Source organism: Lacerta agilis, chromosome 17 (genome assembly GCF_009819535.1).
Source record: "Lacerta agilis isolate rLacAgi1 chromosome 17, rLacAgi1.pri, whole genome shotgun sequence".
Taxonomy (NCBI): domain Eukaryota; kingdom Metazoa; phylum Chordata; class Lepidosauria; order Squamata; family Lacertidae; genus Lacerta; species Lacerta agilis.
In genome coordinates this window covers 18,846,696-18,868,267 of record NC_046328.1, presented here as the reverse complement: position 1 = coordinate 18,868,267, position 21,572 = coordinate 18,846,696, and the positions used below count along the sequence as shown (strand labels likewise).

Below are 21,572 nucleotides of genomic sequence, written 5' to 3'. Positions count from 1 at the left end.
GGCAGCCAGCGCTCTAATTGGCATGCTTCTTGCACGGTCACGGCTGGAGGTTTGCAAAATTCTGTTCCAGAAAGAAAAAAGGGGAGAAAGAGAGTGGATCGGCGTGTGTGGGGGACGACGACTTTCTTTCTCCGTGAATGACAGCTCACGTTAATTAGACAGCAGACATGAGCAGGCAGGGAGCAGAGTGTCTGGATGGGTGGGATATTACCTACGCCATCAGTCATGAAAGGAAAGTGCTATTTTCGGGGCCCGGCAACAGTTGTGCACCCGAGACGCAGTTTGCCCTGGAGTGGAGCTCTGTAAAGAACATAAGAACATTGGGAAGCCTGCTGGATCAGGCCAATGGCCCATCTAGTCCAGCATCCTGTTCTCACGGCAGACTCTATAGCTGTTGGCGTTGTCTTGTGAGACAATGGAGTGCGCCTATGGGGGTGAAGCCAAACGGCTGCGTTAGCTGCACCGTAGTGACCTCCCTGGGGTGCAAGACTGGGCAGTGTGTATGGCGGTTCTGGGGATGCCCAGATGTGGTGGTTGCTAAGTATGGAACTCCCTCCCCTCGGAGGTGAGTCTGGCACCTTCATTATACTGTTTCTGGTCAGTGCTGATAACACACCCCTTTACCTAGGCTTTTGACACTTGAGGTGTGTTATTTTGCAATTGTCAGTTGCTTAAACCTGTTTTTAATACTGTGTTTTACTGTTGTTACCTGCTCTGGGACCTCTAGGTGAAGTAAGGTAAAGGTAAAGGGACCACTGACTGTTAAGGCCAGTCACGGACTACTCTGGGGTTGCGGCGCTCATCTTGCTTTACTGGCCGAGGGAGCCAGCGTTTGTCCTCAGACAGCTTCCGAGTCATGTGGCCAGCATGACTAAGCCACTTCTGGCGAACCAGAGCAGCGAACGGAAACGCCGTTTACCTTCCCGCCGGATTGGTATCTATTTATCTACTTGCACTTTGACGTGCTTTCGAACTGCTAGGTTGGCAGGAGCTGGGACCGAGCAACGGGAGCTCATCCCATTGCGGGGATTCGAACTGCTGACCTTCTGATCGGCAAGCCCTTGGCTCTGTGGTTTAGACCACAGCACCACCTGAATCCCTTTTCTGGGTGAAGTACGGGTCAATAATAATAATAATAATAATAGTCGGATCGTACCCTTTGATAAATATGTTTTTACTCCTGCTTCAAAGAAATGCATCAGGCCTATTCAAACCTGACTCCTTTGTTATTCTGTGTTACAAATTTACGAATAGCTCAGCGGGGCGGTTAGACGTTTTAAGGTAATTATACGCACATGATGTTGTATTAAGCATGAAAGCGAGCTCCTCGTCAGCTTGCCATCCACCTGGTTTGCTGCCAGGTCATTTTTATTTTGGTACAGTACGAGCCCGACCTTTATCTATATTAATTTAATCCTATAAAGGAGCCAGAGCATTCCGACGAAAATGATTAGTATTTATAAAAAGGGGGGGGGAGCTCTCTCAATTTTCCCAGTGACGAAGTTATTAGTTTACAAGAAAGGCATGGCCTTTGTCGGCAAGGTGGCGGAAAATCCGTGTTGTGACTTCCAGCCGGCTGGAGCTCAATTACTGTAATAAATGCATTCCAAAGTTCATCTCAAATGCATTTGCATTTTAATGAATGATTCTTACCTCCTCGTCAAGTTGGCGCGGCAGAGGCTAATTTTATTAAGTTGCTGCATAAATACGATGCTTTGGAAACGAGGATTTAAATGGAAAGGTATTTGCTTTGCCCCCTCCCCACCCCTTGCGTGAAAATGACTAGCCCTTGTTTGTGCCACCTGCCAGGGACTGCGCAGAGAGTGTGTGTGTGTGTGTGTTGAGAGATAGAGAGAGAGAGCTGTCAGAACATAATGCTTGCCTGGCAGAGACAGGGTAGAAATTCGCGAAGGCCCTGAGTTTGTAACTACTCTGCCCCAACGTTATTCCTTTTATTTCGTTCTCTTCCCGTATTTGCTTACATAAGATTTCTAACGTTAGGATAAAGATTAGTGGGGAGAGCGGACATCCTTGTCTAACCCCTTTTTTAATATCGCATTCCTGCGTTAAGTTTCCATTTATTATGATCTTCGCTGTCTGTTTTGAGTATATGGCTTCTATTCCTTTTACAAACTGTTCTCCAAATTCCATTTGTTCTAAAACTCTTGTCATAAACCTCCAAGAGACTCTATCAAAAGCCTTTTCTGCATCTACCACCATAAAGGCAGCTTCTTTATTGATTTTTAGTTCCAAATATTCCAGCAGATTGATAATGTTTCTAGTATTCATAAAAATATGCCTCCTTGGTAGGAATCCGGCCTGATCTTCGTGTATTGCCTGGCAGAGACAGGGTAGAAATTCAGTTCAGTTCTGATTTGCAGTTTCTGAAACAATATGCGAACTGAAACACAGTCATCGTTCAAAATTCATGGTTGCATTCCCAGCCTTCCTGTGTCGATGCAGCTGCTCAAGTTTAAGGAACAAACAAAGCAAAATTGCATGGAACAGTATACATATATTTGGAGAAAACAACACTTAAATGCCGCTGAATTTTGATGAAGCTTTTTTAAAAATAATAATAATCAGAAACTGCTATGGAATTGTGGCGAACACTAAACTGTAAAGATTGGAAGCGGTGTGTGAAATGGAGAGCTTCTGTACAGATGGGAGACTCAGGACAGATAAATAATGTATTTCAACGCATAGTTGAACTATGGAACTCACTCCCGCAGGAGGGGGGCGTGGCCAACCAACTTAGATGGCTTTAAAAGGCGATTGGACAAATTCAGAGACGGCAAGGCTCTCATTGGCTGCTAACCACAGTGACTGTGTTTTACCTCCACTGCCGGAGGCATAGATTTCTAGGGTTGCCATATTTCAAAAAGTGAAAATCCAGACACAAAAGTTGTTGGGCTTTTGCAGAATCTGAAAAATAAGTCTTGTAGTAAGGTTAAAGCTTACTGTGAATGATATATAATGAATTGAAAAAGATGTTCAAAATAACATTTGAAAAAACAACCAGAAGCTTTCCTTTTGACAATTAAAGGAACAGAACTACTGAAACGGTATAGAAATTTATTCATGTATGCGACTACAGCAGCAAGAATGCTACTTGCCCAAAAATGGAAAAAAGAAGAAGTCCCAGCAAAAGAAGAATGGGTACAAAAACATGGAATATGCAGAAATGGCAAAACTTACCGGAAAAATAAGAAATCAAGATAACAAACTTTTCATAAAAGCATGGAAATGGTTTATTGGATATTTACAGATAAATTGTAAACAGATAAGAACATTGGCAGGATTACTGTGATAAACTGCAGTTTCCTAAGAGTATATATTTAAAGCAAATGAATAAACAAAGTAAGTTAATTTGGATATTCAGAAAATATTAAAAAAATAAATTTAAGGAACCGAAGAAAGAGGGGGAAGGAAGTCAAGTCTTGAAATGTTAAAACGACAGTAAAATTATTGAAACGTATAAACCTGAAAATCATAAATAAAATATTTTAATAAAAAATTTTTTTAAAGAAATTTGCCAAAATCTGTACATTCCAACATGGGTTCCCATACGTCCGGAATTTCACGGACATTACAGGGAGACAGAGAATCACCTTGAGATTCAGAAGCGCCATTTGTTAAGTGTCTGGTAGCCTTCGAGCAGTTTTAATGCATTGCTAGGAAGGAAGAGGGTGTTCTGAACCTGGTTGCAGCCATTACTTTAGGAGGTACGCGCAATGTTTTGGGAGATGGATGGGCTTGTCTGATTCGGACAGGGTAGAAATATGTTTTGCATGCAGACTGCAGAACAACTTGTCGTGATGTATCCATTTTGCTGCCAGTGAGCGCTTTCCGTTGTCTGTCTCGTCTGTCATCCGACAAAAGACTTCTTTTAAAAAGAGAAGGGGGGGGGGGAGAGAGAGGAAAGAAATCTTCTACTGGAGTCTCATAGCCAATGCAAAATTCAACTGTCTTCATCTCATCTCTCTCTCTGAACCACAAGCCTTTATTTGCCTAGAATCTGGATGAGGTTTTCTCCCTTTATATGTCACATATATATTTATTAAATATGTGAACACCAGCCTTGTGGGGGCTCAAATGCATCTTACCATGGAAACCACTGTTACATAGTCATCTTAGTTCAATTGCTTTTTAACTGTTATATTTTATAGGCTTTTAGCTTTTTGTGTTTCTTTAAAAAAAAATTGTGAGCCTCCTTCAGTCCCTGTTCTGCAGAAAAGGTGGGATATAAATAAATCATGGTGATGGGATAGCTCAGTCGGTAGAGCACGAGACTCTAAATCTCAGGGTTGTGAGTTTGAGACCCACGTTGGGCAACAGATTCCTGTATTGCAGGGGGTTCAACTGGATGACCCTCGTGGTCCCTTTCAACTCTACAATTCTATGATCCTATGATGGTGACGATGATGATATACCAGTGTGGTGTTGTGGTTAGAGTGTTGGACTAGGACAGCCGGCATAGGCAACCTTCGGCCCTCCAAATGTTTTGGACTACAATTACAATTCATCATTCCTGACCACTGGTCCTGTTAGCTAGGGATCATGGGAGTTATAGGCCAAAACATCTGGAGGGCCAAAGGTTGCCTATGCCTGGACTAGGGTCTGGGAAACCACGGTTCAAATCCCCACTCGACCATGAACTTCCCTGGGTGATCTTGGGCCAGTTACTGCCTCTCAGCCTAACCTACCTCATAGGAATGTTGTGGGGGTTAAATGAGGAAGGGAGAGAAGAATGTTTGCCACCTTAAGCTCCTTTGAAGAAAAGGATAGAAATGCAATAAGAAAATAATCATCATCATCATCATCATCATCATCATCATCATCTGCACTGCAGAGGGTTGGACTAGATGAGCCTCGCATTCCCTTCCAACTCTATCATTTTCTCATTATATATATGTTTGTGTGTGTAATATTTTTGTTTTACAATTTAAAGAACTCATTTTTTAATCCTTAAGATATCAATGACTTCTTATTCCATGGTTCATTTTACATATCATAAATCCTTGCATATTTTACAAAAAACAATATCATTCAGTATTCCACTATTACACCCATCAAAACTTATTTACAATGTTGAATTTATCTTAATGCTGCCAGCGTTTTCAGCAGATGGTCCGGGAATCAGCGTGTTTTTGCATGAGTAGAATGTGTCCTTTTATTTAAAATGCATCTCTGGGTTATTTGTGGGGCCTGCATGGTGTTTTTACATGAGTAGAATGTGTGCTTTTATTTAAAATGCATCTCTGCGTTATTTGTGGGGCATAGGAATTCGTTCACCCCCCCAAAAAAATAGTCCGCCCCCCCCCACAAGGTCTGAGGGACAGTGGACCGGCCCCCTGCTGAAAAAGTTTGCTGACCCCTGGGCTAGAATCTCTCTAGGGAATTCAATAGCTCGCCTTCCTTATAGGTTTTGTGTTTAGGCCTACAGTGTGTCCATCAGCTCCAGTACAGGAATCTGAATGGAAATCACCGCAGTTAGCGAATTCCTATAAATCCGTTTCGTTATATGGGAGGGAGTTGGCAGCACAGATGGCAATTGTGCACCTGTGCAGATGTTTCCTATCACGTTGCAATCAACTCAAGATTGCTGGAGGGCCTGCAGGCTCTGAGGGACTTCCTTTCACCTTTGGTGGGAATGCCATCAGGTTTCATTATTCCGGTCCCGAGTATATTAAGAAATATCGAAAACAATTAAATCACCTGCTCAGGCTTCGCCACAACTGTCATTCGTCAATATGTGGACAGACAGCTTGTCACTCCAAAGAGCTCTTGATCTGGATTTTAGCTGCCGCTGGGATTTCAACAACCCAGCAATGGGAAATCTTGAAAAAAATCCACATTTGGCTGTGTGGCATTATAACTTACGGACTTTGGGTACCATGGGAAAAATTGCACACAAGCTGCACGTCTCCAGGGGGATGGAGGGTCCAGAATGCTTTCAAGTCATCCAGTAGGATTTTGTTTCCTATGCTTTAGGGCTGGGCGATATCTAGTTTTCGACATCATGATGTATCATCAGCTAAAAGTTGTGCTGTACCAGGCATAGGCAAACTCGGCCCTCCAGATGTTTTGGGACTACTACTCCCATCATCCCTGACCACTGGTCCTGTTAGCTAGGGATGATGGGAGTTGTAGTCCCAAAACATCTGGAGGGCCGAGTTAGCCTATGCCTGTGCTATACTAATAAATCACAATGTCTGAAATGAGGATGGAGCTATGTAGAGGCATTGGCTGGCTTTGTGTTTTTTACAACAAGGCGATTTTTGCATAACACACACACACACACACACACACACACACAAGCATCATGATTCCCAATATACTGCCAGGTTAAAAATTATGAAACCAATATCGAAACTGGTTTTGGACGATGTATTGATGTATCGCTCAGCTCTACGTTAGACTTAGATGCTCAAGATTCACCAACCACTGCAGCTCATAACGTCTTGTTTTATTTTGGCGCGTCACCATTTCTTTTATTTATTACAGTCATACCTCGGGTTACGATAGCTGTGGATTGCATTTTTTCAGGTTCCAAATGCAGCAAACCCGGAAGTGTTTACTTCCGGGTTTCGCGCGCACGCACAGAAGCATTCTGCGCAGTCTGCACATGTGCAGAAGCGTGATATCGCACTTTCGCGCATGCGTGATATCGCCGCTCGGGTTGTGGACTTTTTGGGGTGCGAACGGCACCCTGGAACGGATCGTGTCCGCAACCCGAGGTACCACTGTATTGATTCTTTGCTTGCCCTGTTTATGTTGTGATGTAACACCCTGCTACTGCACTTTCGGGGTTGCGAATAGCGTTCACAAAGATCTAAAAAAAGTTAAAAATTGAATTAAATAAGTTCTCCTGACAGGAATGAGGAAGAGGAAGGCCTCTGAGACAACCCATAAACCCTTTAGGTCCTGGACTTCTTTCAACATGAGCTCTTTTACTCTTTGCAGAAATTTAAAGAGACAGAGAATTATTCTGGAGGGTTGCGGGAGGGGAATAACATATCTCCGTATTGGTAGCTTTGCCGTCACTTCGGTGCTTGACCTCCCACTATTTTTAACAGGTATCTGATCAACTCAGTGAAGATTGGGCGGGGGTACTTCCATATGCTTCGCAGAGAAACTCTAGAGAGGCAGGAGGCACTCAGGCTGGAAGAGTGGAAGGAACAGGAGAGGCTGAGGACTGACTGTCAGCCGCCGGAATACCCGTCATCCTCGTCCTCCGATGAAGACTCAGGGGATGAAGAACTGACTGAGTAGGTGTTCTTCGGGGCTCTTAATCTATTAACAGCTGGTTCCTTTTTCCAAATGTGACCTCTAAGTTGCGCCATTGGGTTCTTGAGGTTCGATTGAGAGCTGAGCTGAGCTGACAGCGTCTCAGATCATCCACACACACGCACACACACCTGTTTGCGAGGTTGACTAGCTCAGAGTTGGCCAATTCGATGCCCTCCAGACATTTTAGGCGGTGTGAGAAACGGCCATGTAACCTAGGGCTGCTGTATTTCAAAAATTAAAACCAGGGCTTGTCGATTGACTTAGGTCTATGACCCAGGGCGTAAGACAGCCCTACATACACCAAGTGGGACGCAGGTGGCGCTGTGGTCTAAACCACTGAGCCTCATGGGCTTGCCGATCAGAAGGTCAGCGGTTCGAATCCCCACAACGGGGTGAGCTCCCGTTGCTCTGTCCCAGCTCCTGCCAACCTAGCAGTTCGAAAGCATGCCAGTGCAAGTAGATAAATAGGTACTGCTGCAGCAGGAAAGTAAACACCATTTCCGTGCGCTCTGGCTTCCACCACGGTGTCCCGTTGCGACAGAAGCGGGTTAGTCGTGCCGGCCACAATCCAGAAAACTGTCTGTGGACATACGCCGTAAAGAGAGATGAGCACTGCAACCCCATAGTTGCCTTTGACTGGACTTACCTGTCCAGGGGTCCTTTATCTTTACCTTACACCAAGTGAGATTCTTGGCTCAGTGTCATCTACACTGTCTGGCAGCTGCTCTCCAGGAGCTCAGTCCTACTTGGAGAGTCCAGGGATCGAGCCACAGACCTTCTGCCTGCAAAACAGAGGCTCTACGCCTGACCTGCTGCCCTTTCCCCAGTCATAGCTCAGCATTTTCTACACGGGCCGGCAGCAGCTCTGCCAGAGTTCCTTGCAGCCCTACCTGGAGATTGAACCTTTTGGCAAGCAAAGTGTGTGCTCTGCCCTTGAATGCCTCTTGTGCACATGGGACGCGGGTGGCGCTGTGAGTTAAACCACAGTGCCTAGTGCGTGCCGATCAGAAGGTTAGCGGTTCAAATCCCCGCGATGGGGTGAACTCCCGTTGCTCGGTCCCTGCTCCTGCCAACCTAGCAGTTCAAAAGCACGTCAAAGTGCAAGTAGATAAATAGGTACCACTGCAGCGGGAAGGTAAACAGCGTTTCCGTACACTGCTGTGGTTCGCCAGAAGCGGCTTAGTCATGCTTGCCACATGACCCGGAAGCTGTACGCCGGCTCCCTTGGCCAGTAAAGCAAGATGAGCACCACAACCCCAGAGTTGTCTGCAACTGGACCTAATGGTCAGGGGTCGCTTTACCTTTACCTTTAGGGTATACACGCAATGCCACTCATAGACCAGACATTAGTATAGGGGGGATGAGTGGAGGCTCTGCATGGCACAATTTGAACCAGTATTCGAAGGAATTATGATAATATCTCTATGCCTGAAGCACATGAGACACTTCGCAATATAAATCACGGGTCTTTTAAGATTCCCCAGCCCTCCATTAAAGGAACATCTTTAGCTGTTAAACATGCAGGGGACCAAAAAGGAGGGCAATTTTGCTATTATGGCACTTTAGGACTCTGCAGTTGTAAATGTCTATGGGGGTGCTAACTTCTGCAGGTCAGGGTGCTCTTCAGAAAGGACGAGGAGTGCCAGGAGTGGGTGTAAATCAGATCAATAAGTAGTTTCTGACTAGAACAGATTGTGCTTTTGTTTTCTGACAGTAGTGTCTCTTTCTTTCTCTCTCCCCACCCCTTCCACCCCCAAGTTTCTTTCTAACAGAATGTCCCTTTCTGAAAGAGACGGAGAAGAAGAAGAAGAAGAAAATTGTCCGACCTTTCACCCCCGTCTACAACGGCCTGCTGTCGGAAAAGCACCCAGATGCCCATTTGTACGTTTGAAGGCATTAATAACATCAGAATACTATCTGCTTGCCATTTCTTTGCAGAGACCACTTGCAGTTTGCTTGTTGGTCTGGGGAAGGCTCTCTGTACATGCTCAGAGGGGACTTGGCTCCCTTATATATGTTCCCTTGGGAAAAGGGGGATCATAACCACGTATGGAATATGGAGATGCTAAGCAGCTGGTTAAAGGAAGAGTGTTTGTTTCCTTTGAACAGTACCTGCAAGAGAGTTTAGCATATATTCTGTGTCCAGGGCAGCTGTCTACCAGCTCTTGGAATACTGCAATGCACTCTTTGTGGGGCTACCTTTGAACGTGACCCAGAAACTACAACTAATCCAGAATGTGGCAGCTAGACAGGTGACTGGGAGCGGCTGGCGGGACCATATAACACTGGTCCTGAAAGACCTACATTGGCTCCCAGTACGTTTCCGTGCACAATTCAGAGTGTTGGTGCTGACTTTTAAAGCCCTAAATGGCCCACTATATCTAAAGGAACGTCTCCACCCCCATCATTCAGCCCAGACACTGAGATCCAGCTCTGAGGACCTTTTGGCGGTTCTTCCCTCACTGCAGGAAGTGAAGCTACAGGGAACCAGGCAGAGGGCCTTCTCGGTAGTGGCACCCACTCTGTGGAACACCCATCAAAATGCCAAAGAGATAAACAATTATAAAACTTTCTGTAGACCTCTGAAAGCAGCTCTGTATGGGAAGTTTTTTTTTTTTAAGTTTTGTGTTTTGCTGTGGGTTTTTTCATATCCTGTTGGAAGCTGCCCAGAGTGGCTGGGGAAACCCAGTCAGTTGGGTGGGGTTTAAGGAATTTATTATTGTTGTAATAACTGGTTAAACTGTTGTTTTGAGGAACACAAGCCCAAAGCCCGGTTGCGTAGTTCTCTGCTTTGTGGCCCATTTCCTGCTCTCCAAACTCACAAGCCCTGCTGCCCCTGAGCCCACCCCCTCTGCCAATCAGCCCCACCACCTGCCGATCAACTCACCATCTGCCTTTATCTCTCTTTCTCTTTGACAGCGACTCCATCTTCCGGCAGCTGTGCGCCCTCAACTGGCTCTTGGAAGCTTTGACTCTGGATTCCAACAGCAGCATGAAACCTGTGATGACATGCTGGAATCCCAGGTGGGTCTTGGTGCAGTTAAACCAGGTGATGGTGTTTGGGGTGCGTGGGCTTGTCACCCCCCTCCCACTCTGGCTTGGTAGAAGGAGATGGAAATGGGCAGGTGGGTCTGAAAATGGGGTAGAGCAACTCCTCCGTTGGTTGGGGTTGAGTGTGGCTTCACCGCTGTGAGTAAACTATGCAAAAAAATCACCCCATCAGCTTGGGTTGAAGAATTTAGCCCTGGATTTCGAAGGCTAGGTAAAGGTAAAGGGACCCCTGCCTGTTAGGTGCAGTCGTGGATGACTCTGGGGTTGCGGCGCTCATCTCGCATTACTGGCCAAGGGAGCCGGCATACAGCTTCCGGGTCATGTGGCCAGCATGACTAAGCCGCTTCTGGAGCAGTACCTATTTATCTACTTGCACTTTGACGTGCTTTCGAACTACTAGGTTGGCAGGAGCAGGGACCAGACAACAGGAGCTCACCCCGTCACGGGGATTTGAAACCACCGACCTTCTGATCGGCAAGCCCTACTTTCAAGAGAGGACAAGCTTTAGCTGTAGGAAAGGCACTCTGCACATGTTTAGAGGCAGAAGCTGGGCACTTTTCCACAATTGGGTCCTGCCATTGGATGTAGAATCTGTGGCTAGGCCCAAGAGTCAGTTGTGTCCCAATGGTGCCAAAGGGGGCATTAAATAAAAGCCAGGGTGTAGCCACTGAAAGCTCCCCCCCTTCTTTTTCCCCCCTTAGGCACTACGGCGGTGCAAAAAGTTCATTGAAAGTCATCGCAAAAGAAAAGACGGTGAAGGCTCGATGGGAGCACTTTCTCTTGCATACAAAGGTAACTCGGTTTATGCCAGTTTCCAAATACAGTCATACCTTGGATCCCGAACACCTTGCGACTCAAATGTTTTGGCTCCCGAACGTCGCAAACCTGGAAGTGAGTGTTCCGGTTTGCTAATGTTCTTTGGAAGCCAAACATCCGACGCGGCTTCTGATTGAGTGCAGGAAGCTCCTGCAGCCAATCGGAAGCTGCGCCTTGGTTGTCAAACATTTTCAGAAGTTGAAGATTCTGTTTTACAACCAAGGTACGACTGTAGTTGTTTAGTGTTTGTTTAGAGCCTTAAAAAAATTAAATAAAACAAATCACCATTCCTGACACCCTCCCTGGGGTTCTGGGGTTTTCCGCCAGCCCTTCAGAACAGTTTCCATGGCATATGTGGTTGGAGGAGGAGAAGGAGAAGCAGATCCATTGCAGGAGTGTAAATTCTTTCTCTGGTGGGTTGGTTACTTAGTGCTATACAGCGGACACTCGGGCTGCGAATGTGATCCGTGCAGGAGGCGCGTTCACAACCCCCAGTGTTCACAACCCGCAGCGCCGTGTCTGCAGGTGCACAGGTTGCGATTCAGCGCTTCTGCGCATGCGCAAAGCACGATTTTGCACTTCTGCGCATGCGTGAGCGCCAAAACCTGGAAGTAACCAGTTCTGGTACTTCCGGGTTCGGCACAGTACACAACCAAAAAATGCACAACCCGAAGCGTCTGTAACTCGATGTATGACTGTACTGGGTAGCTGTCGTTGTCTCCCTACTGCAGAGGGGATAACTGAGGCTTATGGCTCTGCAGTGAGTGTTTAATGCCACCGCACATAGGCTCAGCCCCTCCACCCCACCAGCCCCTCATCCTTGTTTTTATACCATCCATCCTTGGTGGGCTCTGAACCCCCCCTTCCAACAACTAGCTATTATTGTTGCTGTTGTTTTCATTGTTGTCCTTGTTATTTATTAAATTTGTATACCAGTCTATGCCCACAGGGCTCAGGGCAGTTCACAACGTAAAAACATAATACGAAAACACAAAATACATAATAAAAACAAGAACAATGTATTAGTCCCTCCCTCCTCCCCAACACATTTTAGAAGGACATTGGATGCCAATCAGTCCAAGGCCTGGTTAAAGAGGAACGTTTTTGCCTGGCGCCTAAAGGTGTATAATGAAGGCGCCAGGCGAGCTTCCCTGGGGAGAGCATTCCATCCGTGCAGCAACCAGAAACGTAGCCAATAATTCACTGTATTGAATTCCACAATTATTTCTGCTTCTGGTCAAGAAGAGTGCTAGAATTAGATCTCAGCAGGGGATTTGGTCTTGATAAAAAAAGACCTCATTCCAAAAAAAATGACCTATCCTCTTTTGCCGCATCTCCACCATAATATTGTTGGAGTTTTGTAATATATGGAATTTTTTACAAGCGTCCAGTCCCAGCAGAATAGCATCTTCAAAGCACCTTCTTGAATGCGTGCCGAGATGGTCTATCAAGGCAGAGCTGACCACATTGTCTCTCCCCCTTTGTTCATCCTCAAGCCAGGTGCCTAAATCATTTCCCCATGTTTTCCTAATACTTTGTGGAATTGTGTGTGTATGTGTGTGTGTCCGTCAAGCAGTAGGACCATCCTGATTTGGCTCCGCCTCTTGTGGGCTTTCTGTTGCATTTCTCCAGAGTAGAAAATACACCCAGAAAGGACAGTACCGGGGCAAGAGAATCCCCAAGAGATCTTCCACCATGAGCATCTCCTCTCCCCACAGCAAAACGACCCTGACCAGCACAAGCTCCTTGTCGCCCATCTACGACGAAGCGGCCCAGCCCCCTTCCGACAGTGCCAAGGAAGGGGAGGAGATGGAGTCCCTCTTCAGCAAGCAAACCAAGGAGGAAGAGGAGCCGATGTGCTACCGTGAGTCCCGCAGAGCTCAGCGCCTCCCCTCTAGGCTGCCACGGCTGCCCCTCTCCAGAATTTCTTCATTATATCACTTGCCTTTTTTTTTTTTTTTTTTTTGCATCCCCTTCTCAGAACTGCAGACGCTGCTTCAGATGATACACGAAGACGTGGCAAAGAATTTCAGCAAAGAAAATATGTTTTGGAACTTGACGCACGGCTGGTACGTCGCGCCTTTTGTGGAAGCAGACGGGGGCACAGTATAAAGAGCGCTATTCTTATTTTCACCCGGAGTAGTTGCCATGGGTAGGACTTGAACCAATGGCTTCAAGATACAAGAAAGGAGATTCCGACTAAACATCAGGAAGAACTTTCTGGCAGTAAGAGCTGTTCACCTCCCTCAGGAGGTGGTGGGCTCTCCTTCCTTGGAGGTTTCTGAGCAGAGGCTGGATGGGCACCTTGTCAGGGATGCTTGAGCCGAGATTCTTGCATTGCAGGGGGTTGGACTAGATGACCGCCGGGGTCCCCTTCCAACTCTTAAGATTCTGCGATTTTATGAAATTGCATTCAGCAGCCCATGGGCCGCTGCAACTTTTCCAATGATCACTTTGGGTCCTTTTGAAATGCTGGTTTGCGTTTTTTAAATGCTCCTCCTCGGTTGATTCCAAAGGTTGACAAAATCATGGAGGAGAGAGGGTCATGGAAGGTTGCTGGCCGTGATGGCTCAGCTCTGCCTCTACCATCGGAGGCAGCAATGCTTCTGAATCCCAGTCGCTGGAAACCCCAGCAGGGGAGTTTGCTCTGGGGCTCGGATCCTGCTTGCTGGTTTCCCAGAAAAGGGATCTGGTTGGCCACTGTGAGAACAGGAAGCGGGTCTAGATGGGCTGCTGGCCTGATCCAGCAGGTTCTTATGTTGGCGCCTCTCCAGGGATGTAGGGTGACGCTTGTGGGATTGGCAGTTCCAATAATAATAATAATAATAATAATAATAATAATTTATTATACTCCACCCATCTGGCTGAGTTTCCCCAGCCACTCTGGGTGGCTCCCAATCGAGTGTTAAAAACAATACAGCATTAAATATTAAAAACTTACCTAAACAGGGCTGCCTTCAGATGTCTTTAAAAAATAGGATAGCTGCTTATTTCCTTGACAACTGATGAGAGGGCGTTCCACAGGGCAGGCGCCACTACCGAGAAGGCCCTCTGCCTGGTTCCCGGTAACCTCACTTCTCGCAGAGAAGGAACCGGCAGAAGGCCCTCGGAGCTGGACCTCAGTGTCCGGGCTGAACGATGGGGGTTGAGATGCTCCTTCAGGTATACAGGAGTGAGGCCGTTTAGGATGGTTTTAACATCAGAATAGTTCCCTTTGACCTTTAGGATCCTGATGTCAGGTGGCAGAGGAACCAACCCCCACGGCAGGTTGCCAGGAACGGATAAGACAAGGAAAAGTCTTTACAACCTGCTTACTATTCAATATTCACAGAGAGAGGCTTGGGAATTCAGCCTCTTGAAATAATGGCGTGGCCCTGAGTAACTCTCCACCCCCTTTTTCTCCCACTTCCTCATTCATCACCATGTCCCCTACGGGGGATGCTGAGGGCCCTTTGTTTCTGAGCCCTTTGCTCTCCTACTTTCAATGCCCACCGGGTTCTGGGAGAGGGGAGTCTGGAATGCTTTCTAAAGACACTGTGTCCACCAGCTGTTACCCTCCTGGTTCTTCCTCCTCCTCCTCCTCTCCCATTATTTCCCAACTTTCCCCCTCATCTCCCTCTGAGCTGTGACCTCCCTCAAACCCCTGTTGTAATTCTGAACCGTCTTCTTCTCTGGAAGGGTCAGGCTGGGGAGGCGGTCTCCATCATTCCTCCACCTGAGAGCCAGCATTGTGTAGTGGTTGAGAGCAGTGGACTCGTAATCAGGTGAACCGGGTTCGCTTCCCTGCTCCTCCACATGCAGCTGCTGGGTGACCTTGGGCTAGTCACACTTCTCTGAAGTCTCTCAGCCTCACCTCACAGGGTGTTTGTTGTGGGGGAGGAAGGGAAAGGAGAATGTTAGCCGCTTTGAGACTCCTTAAGGGGAGTGGAAGGCGGGATATCAAGTCCAAACTCTTCTTCTTCCTCTGCCCAGTCCCTGACACCTGATGTCATTCCAGAAAAATGGATGTTGGCAAGTCAAGCTGCCATTCCCACATACCCAGCCAGCAGCTCATTCCACTGCCTGTTACCTGAGGCCACAATCACACCATATATTTGGAGCACTCTGAGAAGACTTTGAACAGTTTCGGCTTCCCTCAAAGAATTCTGCGAGTTGTGTTTTGCAGAGGGTGCTGAGAGTTATTAGGAAACTTCTATTCCACCTCGTGGGGCTACAAGTCTTTGAGTCGTTCAACAGTTGATCCCTCTTCCCAGGGAACTCTGGGGATTGTAGCTCTGGGACAGCAGCAGGGTGTCTTCTAGTGACCAATATCAAACTACAGCTCCCAGGATTCTTTGGAGGAAGCCATGAAAGTTTTAAGCGTCTGCCCATCTCCCCAATTTCCTCCAAAGGCCCTACCCAGAGAGCCCCAATTAGACAACTGTGGAAAATTATACCCATTAATTGGATCGGATGACTGTGTATCTCAAAAGAGAGGCCAGATTTTGGGGGGGCATGGGCATTTCTCATGGCATTTTGGCTTCAGCCTCTGCATTCTGGCCACATGCAAGACTCAGTTTCTGCTCCTTATTTTGCAGCTCGCACACCATATTGTCGAGACGCGAGCTGGAGAGTGAATATTCGTTTGGGCAGAAGGGCAAAAGGTAGGGACTCTGCAAGAGAACGCGACTGGCAGCGATGCAGCTAAACAGTGTGCCATATCGTTTGTTTTTACTACAATTTGGACACAAATTTTCTTCATGCAGTTGGTGGAAGCCAGAGAGCATCCCGCCTGGCCACTGCGAGATCAGGATGAGCAGTTGAGATCTTATGTTCAAAGGAGCTCTTTAGTGTGAATATTATGGGTGCAATGGCAATACCAGGAGTCAGTTTTGCCAATGTGTGATTGCTTTTAAATGTTTTTAGACTTCCGGTTTGGTGCCGGTCAATGGCGGACGGGAGTCCGACGGCTCCGTCCTCCGTAAGGCTCTAGGGATTACCGTGCCTGCGCCACGGGTCCCTTAAAACCACGGGAAGAGCGTCCCGTGGACCGTTTACCTCGTGGGTCCCAGACGTGCCGTCTCCGCTCCTGATTGAGCCTCGTAAGGGGGAAAATCAGGCGAGCGGAGTACCGGTACGGGGCTGAAGAGGTGGCTGTCTTCGGAGGACAAAGCAGCGATCCCGCCAGACTCGAGCACCCGACACTTCCTACTTAGAAATTACAAAAGAAACTCTGTAAGTAAAACTTTTGAACTGACTTGGAATTTTGAAAAAATAGCTTACAGAGAAAACTTAAAAGGAAGCCTGCTCCCTTTGAACTGTTTGCCGGAGCTTGGTAGCGCTAAAAGATTAAAGCCGCGACTAACGGAAAAGTTTTGCGAACTCTGCCAAACTTTTTAAAAGTGGATTTAAAGTTGTTTTAAGGACGTTTAAAGACTTAAAAACAGGAGATATGGCAAAAGAAGACACCGCTCGCCCTCTGGATTAGGATTCTGGGTCGGAAGCGGGCTGCAGTAAATTGTTGCCATTTTTTTCCTTTGTTACTGTGTCAGTGACTGTTTACCAGTGGAGATATTTTAGATACTTTGTGGCCAGTTACATCTCAATATAGAGACTTGGTGGTAACACTGCAAGTGAAATATAGTTACTGACTTGGGCTACTTAAAAATCAACTTCTTTTTGACTGTAAAATAGTTTGGGACTTTAAAACTGTGAATTCTGTGCCTAGAAGTTTGACTATTGGACTTGTGTGGGACTCCTGGCTCAGCAGTCTCTTTGTTCTCAGAAGTGAACTGCTGGCCACCTGGTGTTTACTTTTAAGACTGTTGGCTTTCTGCTGTGAATGTCTGAGACGGTTACCACAGCAACTGGAGTGACCTTGAGATTACAATTGCAGAGCCCACAGGAAATGCATGAGAGCACTAGATCTAAAACATCTAGCTCTGCACAAAGAAAAGGCTCTGTTTCCCTAACTTTACAGGAACAAATGGAGAGATTAGCTGCAAGTGTAGCAGAAATAGCAGAAGGACTTAAAAGTGTGACTGAGGGGTTGAAGCAAACGCAGGCTTCAGTCAATACAATTAGTACATCAGTTAATGCTACAGTCAACTCTGCAATAGAAAAACTCCAAGTTGATATAAAAGCTGACATAAAAAATTCCACCGATACACTGGAGGAAGAAGTGAACGTCTCAGCACGCATAGTGAAGGCCTTCAGATTTGGGCCTAGAGGATCCAGAGGGAAGAAAAGCACCAAAACAGTCAGTGACTGTTTGGTCGTGTTGCATGATAGAAACGATAGGGACTTCTTTCTGGATCTGCATTACAAAAACAACCTGGTGGTACAGCAGAACAAAGTCATTTTTTATAAGGATATCCCCAGATTTTTCCTGGACAAAAGAATTACCTATAACGACTTGGTTGCTGAATTAAGAAGAAGAAACATCTCCTTCAGTTGGGAATTTCCAGAAGGCCTCACATTTACATTTGAGGGGGAAAAGATAAGAATCAGATCCCCGGCTGAAAAGCAAAAATTCTTGGATAAACATCTGGAAGAGTTTAAAGGTACGTCACTTGATCCATCATTTTTGTACAGACTTCCAGGCTTGCTCCCACCGCCGGGGGTACCAGGACCGAGCGTTAAGGATCCAGAAGAAGACAAGAAAGCGGAAGCAACTGGAGGAGAAGCTTAAAACAAAGGAAAATGGCGTTTAAATTAATGACATGGAATGTTCGGGGATTGAATCAGAGACCAAAGAGACGCAGAGTATTTCATGGATTGGAAAAGAAAAATTTGGATATTATATGTTTACAGGAGACTCACATAGTTCGGCGACATAGAAGATTATTACAAAATAAAAAACTAGGCCAAGAGTTCATATCATCAGACAAGGTCAAAAAGAGAGGAGTAGTAATATATGCAAAGGAGAAATATAGCCCAAGACAGCTATTCAAAGATGAAGAAGGGAGATACATCGCAATCGAAATCAAAATACAAGGCGAAAAATTCTTGATTCTGGGACTTTATGCACCAAATGATGGAAAGTCAATTTTTTATAAGAAAATACATGATCTGCTGCTGGATTATTTGGACTATAAATTAGTTTGCCTTGGAGATTTTAATGGTGCAGTTTCCACATTAATGGACAGATCCCAAAGAACCAAATTAACAAATGATGGGAAACTACCAAAGACTTTTTTTGAAATGGTGGATAATTTGAACTTGGAAGACGCTTGGAGGCTAAAAAATCCCACCGATACTGAGGCAACCTACTTCAGTGAATCTCAGCAGTCATGGTCGAGGATAGACTACATCTGGACATCGAATGAATTGGCATCGAGAATACAAAAAGCGGAAATCGGCCCAAAGACTTACTCGGATCACAACCCTGTACAGGTAACTCTCAAAATGGTTTCCAAGGGTTCTTTCAGATGGAGAATGGATGACGCGTTGATGAGAGATACAAAGCTGGTAGAAAGAGCTGTGAAAAAGATGAAGGAGTATTTTCAAATCAACTGGAATTCGGAAGTAGAAAAAAGAACTGCCTGGGATGCAAGTAAAGCGGTAATGAGAGGATTCCTCATAAGTGAAAAAGCAAAAAAGAAAAAGCTACAAAATGCGGAAATGGAAAGACTGTTGAAACTAATCAAAGTTAAAGAAAAAGAGTTAAGAGGACATCCCAAATCTCTAAGAATTCAAAAGGAAATTAAATACTTACAATCCCAGTACGCTAAAATTATGAACCAAGACATAGAATGGAAATTGAAAATGATGAAACAAAGATCATTTGAATCAGCGAATAAATGTGGAAAATTACTAGCTTGGCAATTGAAGAAAAGACAAAAAGCAAATGTCATCGGCAATTTAGTAGTAAATGGGAAAATAGTGGAGAACCCGGAGGAAATCAGAAAGTGTTTTCAAAAATTCTACAAGCAACTGTACAAGGAGGAGAGGATAAAAGAAGAAGAGATAGACCGATTTTTGCAACAAAATGGCCTGCAAAAAGTCCCAGAGGATAAACTAGTAACCCTCAACCACCCAATATCGACCCAAGAGATTGAGGATGCAATTAAGAATATGCAACTAGGAAAGGCACCAGGACCAGATGGACTAACAGCAAAGTTTTATAAGACTCTTAAAGATTGGCTTTCACAGCCTTTGAAAGAAATTTGCAACAAAATATTAGAAGGAGATAGGGCACCAGAGACGTGGAAAGAAGCCTTTATCACACTGATTCCAAAACCAGATACAGACAGAATGCTAATGAAAAATTATCGTCCAATTTTCCTTTTGAACGTGGATTACAAAATTTTTGCAAATGTTATGGCTACAAGATTTAAAAGAGTGCTGAAAGACTATATACACAAAGATCAAGCGGGTTTCCTTCCAGGAAGACAAATAAGTAATAATACAAGAATTATTGTGGATATTTTAGAAAAACTGGAAAGAAACATAAACACAGAGGCAGCACTACTGTTTATTGATGCGGAGAAAGCCTTTGACAAGGTATCTTGGATGTTTATGAAAAAGAATTTGGAAAAGATGGGAGTTGGAGAAAGATTTTTAAATGGTATCAAAGCCATTTATACAGAACAAAGAGCAAAAATAATAGTAAATGGTGTGATATCGGAGGAAATTGAAGTTGAAAAAGGAACAAGACAAGGGTGCCCTATCTCCCCTTTATTATTTATTACGGTCCTGGAGGTCCTTTTAAATATGTTACGAAAAGAGAAACAGATAAAAGGAATCAGGGTGGGAGAGAAAGAATACAAACTACGCGCCTTCGCAGATGATTTGATGCTATCCCTACAAGAACCGGAAAGCAGTGTCCCCAAAGCCTTGGAATTAATTGAACAATTTGGACGTGTAGCTGGCTTCAAATTAAATAAACAGAAAACCAAAGTTCTAAGTAAAAATATGAATGCAGAACAGATACAAAGACTACAAGATGGCACAGGCCTCAATTTTGTTAAATCTGTAAAATATCTAGGTATCAATCTCACTGCAAAAAACGTGAACCTGTACAAAGATAATTACGAAAAACTGTGGACAGAGATAAAGAAAGATCTGGAGATATGGACAAGATTGAAACTGTCGTTAATGGGAAGAATAGCAGCGATTAAAATGAATGTTCTACCAAGGATGCTGTTTTTATTCCAAGCCATACCAATTTTGGATAAAATGGACTGTTTTAAGATATGGCAAAGGGACTTATCGAAGTTTATATGGCAGGGCAAAAAGCCTAGAATTAAGTTTAAGATTTTGACAGACTCTAAAGAGAGAGGAGGCTTTGCCCTGCCGGATTTAAGACTTTATTTTGAAGCAGCGGCCTTTTGCTGGTTGAAAGATTGGTTTAAATTAGAGAATGTAGATGTGTTGGACTTGGAAGGACACGATAACATGTTTGGTTGGCATGCATACCTTTGGTATGACAAAGTTAAAATCCACAGAACTTTTAAGAGTCATATAGTTAGGAAATCTTTGTACCAGGTCTGGATTAGGTATAAGGACTTATTGGAGAGAAAGACTCCTAGATGGATATCACCAGTGGAGGCCAAGGCCTATAAGAGACCAAATATGTCTGCAAGTTGGTTACGATATATGGACATATTGCAGCAGGAAGGGGACTCATTTAAGTTGAAAAGTTACGATCAAGTCAAAAGTCAAGTCCCTGACTGGCTGCAATATCACCAGGTACATGAAACATTTAAACTAGACAAAAAAATTGGTTTTCAAGTGGAAAAATCAAAACTGGAAACAGAACTGATCGAATCGAACTCTAAAAACCTTTCTAAGATGTATAATTTGTTGCTAGAGTGGCATACGAAAGATGAACTGGTTAAATCAACAATGATAGATTGGGCAAAAGATGTGGGTCATAATATTATGATGAATGACTGGGAGAGATTGTGGCAGAAAGGTATAAACTTCACTGCATGCAATAGTTTAAGAGAAAATGTAATGAAAATGATATATAGATGGTATCTGACACCAGTTAAGTTAGCTAGAATGAATACTAAAATGTCGGATGTGTGTTGGAAATGTAAATCGTCAAAAGGTACCTTTTATCATATGTGGTGGTCGTGTTCAGGGGTAAAGGCCTTCTGGGATAAGATTTATAATGAGCTTAAGAAGGTAATGAAAATTACCTTTTGTAAGAAACCAGAGGCATTTCTTTTGAGCATGACCAATGAAGAGATACCCAGTCAGGATAGAGTATTTTTTATGTATGCCACGACAGCGGCTAGAATTCTATTGGCAAGAACTTGGAAGGGTGAAGAGATACCGACAATTGAAGAATGGCAGATGAAGCTGATGGAGTATATGGAGCTCGCAGACCTGACCGCCAGAATCCGAGACCAGAGGGAGGAGAAGGTGTCGCAAGATTGGAAGAAATTTAAGGACTATTTATATAAATATGCTAAACTGAATGT

At 44.9% G+C, this 21,572-nt stretch overlaps 1 protein-coding gene across 1 annotated transcript in view; it reads left to right on the top strand.

Annotated features, from left to right (window-relative positions):
- The window catches only part of CCDC60 (coiled-coil domain containing 60), a 65,560-nt gene that overhangs the window by 35,016 nt on the left and 8,972 nt on the right, over positions 1–21,572 (top strand). The window contains exons 4-10 of the mRNA XM_033135861.1: positions 7,080–7,271; positions 9,052–9,174; positions 10,213–10,317; positions 11,046–11,136; positions 12,793–13,024; positions 13,142–13,229; positions 15,738–15,803. Of these exons, the coding sequence (XP_032991752.1) occupies positions 7,080–7,271; positions 9,052–9,174; positions 10,213–10,317; positions 11,046–11,136; positions 12,793–13,024; positions 13,142–13,229; positions 15,738–15,803 (897 nt within the window). The remainder of the gene's footprint in view (positions 1–7,079; positions 7,272–9,051; positions 9,175–10,212; positions 10,318–11,045; positions 11,137–12,792; positions 13,025–13,141; positions 13,230–15,737; positions 15,804–21,572) is intronic.